Genomic DNA, 6,656 nt, shown 5'->3' on the forward strand with positions numbered 1-6,656 from the left:
CACTGTGGGGCACCTCACGATGGGCCTGATGGGTCCGGACGCGGGGCGCGGGGCAATGCGGCGCGCTTTCGCCTGCCGGGCCTTGCGCCTGCGGATCTTGCCTGCCGGCTGGTTGAACCAAGTGTCCACTCGCCGCTGCCAGTCCTTGTGAAAGTGGGGCTTCAAGATCATGCCATTCCGGCTGGGCGCCATGGCTGCCTCCCGTGCAGGAGAACGGCCGAGCGGAAAGGCCCCCACCTACTCTTGAGCCAGGGGTTTTGACAGAAGGACTCTTTACACTTGAATGATTGGCAGGAAGGGCGTGTGTGTGTGTGTGTGTGTGTGTGTGTGTGTGTGTGTGTAGTGTGTGTGTAAGAACAGCTGCACCTGAAACTCATTTAACTACTAACTTTACTGTCTATAAATAAACATCTATTAGAACAAGATACCTGGGGCTGCTTTTGTCCCACAAGCGGGCCTTTAGGAGTTGCTACAGAGACCAGCGCTGTACAGAACCAAAATATCTGCCAAGTTAGGGCTACTTTTCTGATCCAGCTCTCCCCACACACCACACACACTAGGGTTGAAACTGCTGTGGACACAGTGTGTTCCTCAGGGCAGGGAGTATACACGAGCATGCCACAGACTAACAACCAAGGCAGGGAGATCCCTGGGGGCCAAGTCCACGGAAAGAGCCAGAACAGGCTGGGATGTCTTGTGACAGGGCAAAAAAGTTCTGCGTTCTCGGAGGGCAGAAAAAGCTGAGGGCTGCTGTATCGTGGCCTGGACAAGACAGACTCTGGGCCCCCACGGGCCTGTCTCTCGGATCAGGGTTCCCCCGAAACCACCCCAGTTCCCTGTTCTTCCTCCGGTGCCCCCAGAGCCCTGAGCCCCGCTTTCCCCCACGTACCTATGGCGTTCACGGTCAGCTCGGCGGTGGCCCGGGCACTCAGCAGCCATGCCCCGGCGCACAGCAGCGACAGCGCGGCCCACATCACGGCGCTAAATGCCCGGCCCGGTGGAGCGACCTAGGAGCCCAGCCGGCGGGAGGGAGGTGGGGCGACGCCAGCCTCCGCCCTGGAGACACTGGTTACTTCCCCGCCCCCTCCCTCCTCTGCACTCGCACTCCTGATCTTTTCCTGGAAGGGAAGGCCCTGAAGGCTAGTCCCGTCGTCAAGTGGGAGGGATGCTCAGTCCCCTGTATGCTTCATCTCCGGAAACCCCATCTTTATGGGAGTTCATTAACTATAGCTCCTTGGCCTTCCCCAGGGCTTGGAATAAAGGAACAAGAGGGCTGTCCCGACTGCTCCCGACAGATTTCTGGGTTTGTTCTGAGGAAATCACACTGTACCTACTTGGCCATTTTCTTTTTTCTTTTTTGTGACTAAAGGAGGAAATGGACACATTTAAGGTCTTCATAGGAAATAAACAGACAAAGCACGTTTAGAGCTAAGGAGCCCTGTCAGGATTCCTCTGAAGGAGAAAAGGAAATTTATCCATTTATCCAACACAACAGCAGGGCTGGCACCCATGGACTCCGGGTTATCCCCACTTGTATCCATTGCATCATTGCCCTGCCAAATGGTGCGTTTTTTTCTTTCTATTTTACAAATGGGGAAACTGAGCCCTTATTAATAGAAGACACTAGTTTTCCCCACAGGCAGTCTGAGCTTTTTTTTTTTTTTTTCAAGACAGGCTTTCTCTGTGTAGTCCTGGCTGTCCTGGAACTCACTCTGTAGACCAGGCTGGCCTCAAAAGTCACAAAGCTCCACCTACCTCTGCCTCCCAAGTGCTGGGATTAAAGGCATGCACCACCACTGCAGGGTTACTGTAGCATTAAGACTGCCTCTGAGGCAATTCTATCTTATAACCTCCCATGTAGCCCAGGCGGTCCTGGAATTTGTAATCTTCCTGCTTTTCAGCCTCCTGAACTTCTTTCCCTGAACGTCTTTGGTCAGACTCTGCCTTTCAGGTTCCAGGGGAACCGATTCCAGGAGTTGGTTTAAAAACAAAACAAAACAAAAAAACCAAACAAACAAACAAAAAAAGGTTTGGTCTAGTGCAGCGGTCCTCAACCTGTGGGCTGTGATCCTTTTGGAGGGTCAAATGGCCCTTTGAAGGGGCTCACCTAAGGCCATCAAAAACATAGATATTTTCATTATGACTCACAACAGTGGCAAAATTACAGTTAAGAAGTAGCAATGAAAATAATTTTATGGCTGGGGTACTGTATAAAAGGGTCACAGCATTAGGAAGGCTGAGAACCACTGGCTTAGTGTGTCTGACCAGTTCTCAAAAGTCTATTTAAGGAGCCTCAGGGCTAAGGATGTAATTCAGTGAGTATGGCCCAACATGCACGAGGATCTAGGTTCAGTGTCTAGTATTGCCAGAAACACACACACACACACACACACACACACACACACACACACACACACACAATCAAACCGGGATTCACCAGACAAACACATGTCTCTCAGGTGGTCTGGACAGCAGGTAGACATGGAATCCACAGAGAAATCACTTATCAGTTCTGACAGGTCCTGGAACATGGCTCCAAGAACAGATACTAAGCAAAGAGCTCCCCCATTTTAGGACTTCTGACTTGATGATTCTGTGAGGGAAATATATGGTTAAAACCATGATTTAATTTTGAATTTTGAGCTCTTTCCAGGCCAGCAGCTTCAGTGACCTGCAGCTCCTGTCAGCTGAGAGATACTGAAGGGAAGCAGCTGACATTCTGAAGCAAACTGTATGAGGCAAATTGCGTGAGCTGTTTTGGTCTTTATTATGTAATGGACTTTATGTCAAATGGTCTTACCCAACTGTCAGCCAATGTGGGTCTTCTAAACACATTTCCTGTAGGCTGGACTAAACTGTGATGGTTGCTAAGTTGGATATAAAGTAAAATTGCACTATTGATTTATAGTGTTTTCAATCATGGAAGTTGAAGAGCACTTGTATTTTACTTCACACACACACATACACACATATATCCAAGCACATGTATAAATGCACTTTCAAGTGTGGGCACATGTCTGTGTAAATGTGTCATGTAATGCACATGCATATGGAGGACCAAAGTTGCCTCGAGGTGTCTTTCTTAATCAATATGCTTTGTTTATTGATCAGATTCTTGCCTGTCAACTTGCTATGGTTGATCTCCTGTGTCTGCCTCTTGAATGCTGCAATTACACAGAAGGCACCATTCCTGTCTGAGTTTTGGTGGGTTCTGGAGATCCGAACCCTGGTCCTCACACTTGTGCCATCTTTGCAGCTCCTGCACATGTACCTTTGATAAAGCAGATGCCCTTCTGGAAGCGAGCTCTGCTTTGAGGACAGTGTCTTTGGAGCGAAGCTGCATGGCTACTCTTTGTAAATCCTTGGTCTGAAGGCGGTGTCTTCTGTTGCCAATGCCCTCCTACCCCGCAGTTGTGCTGGGACTGCCTCATTCCTCTGTCACCTCAGCCTCCTGGAGGGAAGCAGGATTTAAAGGCTCTGAATACTGAACTGACCCAGGGCTGGCCTCATGACTTAATGATTACAGATCATCCAGAGGGTAGAGGCCCTGGAGTAGCGAGAGTAGAGGGCACTGACTTGGTCACTGGGAGACCAATGTGTAGTTCTAATCCTCCCACAAATCCCCATGTCACCCAAGCAAATGACTTGCTTTCTAAGAGCCTCAGTTTCCTCATCTACAAAATGAGTAAGTGTCCTTGTCTCTCAGCAGGGTTAAATACAGTCAGCAAGAAAAATGTTGTTGCACAGCCCCATGCGTGATACTGGAATGGTAACTGACTACATGTGGGCTTTGCCAAAGCCCAGTGCCCTCTGTGTCCTGAGCTCGTGGACCCCGCTTTGGGAGTGAGTTTGTCTGCCCTACTAGAGTCATCTGGCTGCTGCCTTTGCACCCGTGAGGCGTCTTCTTCATGGATCTTGGCTTCAGTGCCTCTGCAGTGGCTACGCTGAAGCCTGGGATTGGTGACAGAGCCTTTGGGGACAGGCACTCAGTAGAATCGACAGGTCCCTTTCTTCAGGTCATCTGGTCGAACACATTCTTAGTACTGCTGGGAAGGGGCTTTACATCTGAAATTAAGTCCAAGACAATTGACTTTAAAACAGAGTCATCTTGGGATTCTTGTAATCACAAGGCCCTCAAAGGCAGAATGTTGTGGGGAATCCAGCAGAGAAGACTGCTCGGACATCAGTTTAGGCCAATAGAACGTCTTTATTAGCCAGTTGGCTTCTCTACTGGGTATTTGGGATCCCAGTGAAGACCCAAGCCTTTCTCAGGGTGAACTTTTAAGCACAAACCCCATATTCTGGGTTGACATACTTCAGTTAACCAGAATAGTTAGCTAGAAACAGAGCTACAGATTTGGAGACTTCCCCAGAATTGTGGACTTTAATGGACTAGGCTTTTGTTTTCATTTTGGCAGGTGGTACTGACTGTCTACATGCTGAGATTTATGGTACTTTCATCCTGGTGTCAGTTGTGCTAAGTCTTGGAACCTCCTAAGGTCTGGGGTGCTCTTACAGGAAGAGAAACAGAGGTGAAGTAGAAAATTAGGTAAGAGAAAGTCAGAAGAGGAGGAAAAATGGGGCAGAGAGGAGAGGCTGGGGATGTAACTCAGTTGGCAGAATATTTGCCCAACACGTGCTAAACCCTGGGTTTAGTCCCTAGCACTAGTCAGGTGGTAGTAATACATGTCTTTAATTCCAGCACTTAGGAGGCAGAGGCAAATGGACCTTGAGTTCGAGGCCAGCCTGGTCTACAGACTGAGTTCCGAAATGGTCAGGGCTACACAAAGAAACCCTGCCTTGAAAGACAAAACCAAACAAGCAAAGTCCCTAGTACCATATGACGGAGCATGGTGGTATATACGTGTGGCCTCAGCACTCAAGAGATAGAGGCAGGAAGATCAGAAGGACAAGGTCGTCCTCGCTTGTATAGACAGCTTGAGAACCCAGCCGACAATAGATCTATGTGAAGAAAAAAAAAGGGGGGGGGGTGTGACATAGGAAGTGAGCCAGACAGCTTGGAACCATGAAACAAACTCTTCCTGCTATGGCTGGATTTCCAGAGAGCATTAAGCCAAGAAAGCAGATGGCCTTTATGGGTTGGGAATGGCCTTGCTTGACTCCAGTTAGGGGCCCCAAGTTCTATGCCAACCCGGCACGGAGTTCTGTCAACAATCTGAGTTTAGAAGATAATTTGGCTCCAGAGCTTTGAGAAAGGAGAACTCTGGCTGGGATTTGATTTTGGCTGTGGAAACCTCAGGCAGAGAGACCCACAAGACCATGTGATTTCTGAACCACAGGCTGTTGGGAAATACAAGTATGTTACTTTCAGCCTCTAGGTCTGGAGAGGGATTATGTAGCAATAGGGAAGTGATACACACTGTCAGGTGCCTTCCGCTAGTGACAAAGGGCTGGGCAGAGTACAAAAGGTTAGAGCAGGGTGGGGCAGTGGTGGCATACTCCTTTAATCTCAGCACTCAGGAGGAAGAGGCAGGCGGATATCTGTGAGTTCGAGGCCAGCCTGGTCTACAAGAGTTAATTCCAGGACAGGCTCCAAAGCTACAGAGGAAACCCTGTCTCGAAAAACAAAACTCAAACAAAACAAAAGGCTAGAACGGAGAGGCCAAGACAACACGTTTTAGAGTCCATGGTTTAGAGTCACTGCTTCCAGGTGCCACAGGCCTTCCAGGGATGAATTTTGCAAATCTGTACTCTTTATCCTTGTACAGATGAAGTGACTGAGCTCTTAGTGCCTAGGCTAAGATCACAAATGATCTGGGAGGGCAGCTTTGAATCCCTGCACAACTGAACACAGAACGCTAGGATTAGTTAGGAAAGTACTTGCTGTGTAAGTGTGAGGCCCTGAGTTCAATGCCCATCACCTCCATAAAAACTGGGCCTTGTGGCTCAAGTTCATAATCCCATTACTATCAAGGAAGGAACAGGCATATCCTTAGTGATTGATGGCCAGCTAGCTTAGCTAAATCATTGAGCTCCAGTTTCAGTGAGAGTCCCTGCCTCAAAAAACCGGGTAGATGGCACCCGAGGACAACACATAAGCATGGTAGCCAAAGTTGAACTCTGGTTTCCACATGTCACACACACACACACACACACACATAACCTCTGCCCTGTGACAGTGGATGAAGGAAACTGAGGCTTGCCTACTTTCCTAACCTTCTAGGCCCAGAATCCCAAGCCTCCTTTGGGCTTTGAAATCTAGGCAACCTCAGTCTCTGGGTTCTGTAGTCAACTTGCAGCAGAACGCCTCCTGCTGAGTTGTCTGACCTCTGCCACTGGCCCCACCCACATGCATTTATCGTTTTGTTTAGGACAAATTTGCTGCCTCCCTGTCCCCCTCACTTTGCCCTATCTCAGACTGTTACCTACAGTCTTCTGGAGTCAGCATCTTAGCAGACAGACTAGGTTTGTGAGTCGTGTCAGCCCTGGGCTCAACCTACAGCATCTCACTATGACAATGACTGCAGTAACAAGATGGTGGCCACCATTAATGTGGGGTTTGTTATTCGGTGCTTGTAAAAACCCTGCCAGGTTTCTGTTAACAATTTTGTTTCTTAAGTTAAAGATGTGCATATTTATTAAGTGTGTGTGTGGGGGGGGGGTATATATGTGCCATAGTGTGTGGAAGTCAGAAG

General features: G+C 48.7%; 1 protein-coding gene across 1 annotated transcript in view; it reads right to left on the minus strand.

Moving 5' to 3' along the window:
* Positions 1 to 1,053, minus strand: part of Ctsh (cathepsin H) — a 25,871-nt gene extending 24,818 nt beyond the window's left edge. The window contains exon 1 of the mRNA XM_050157282.1: positions 890 to 1,053. Coding sequence (XP_050013239.1) covers positions 890 to 974 — 85 coding nt within the window. The 5' untranslated portion in view covers positions 975 to 1,053. The remainder of the gene's footprint in view (positions 1 to 889) is intronic.
* Between the last annotated feature and the right edge of the window lie 5,603 nt (positions 1,054 to 6,656).

This window comes from Alexandromys fortis, unplaced genomic scaffold, assembly GCF_014885135.2.
Source record: "Alexandromys fortis isolate MF-2015 unplaced genomic scaffold, M_Fortis_MF-2015_v1.1 scaffold_85, whole genome shotgun sequence".
Taxonomy (NCBI): Eukaryota; Metazoa; Chordata; class Mammalia; order Rodentia; family Cricetidae; genus Alexandromys; species Alexandromys fortis.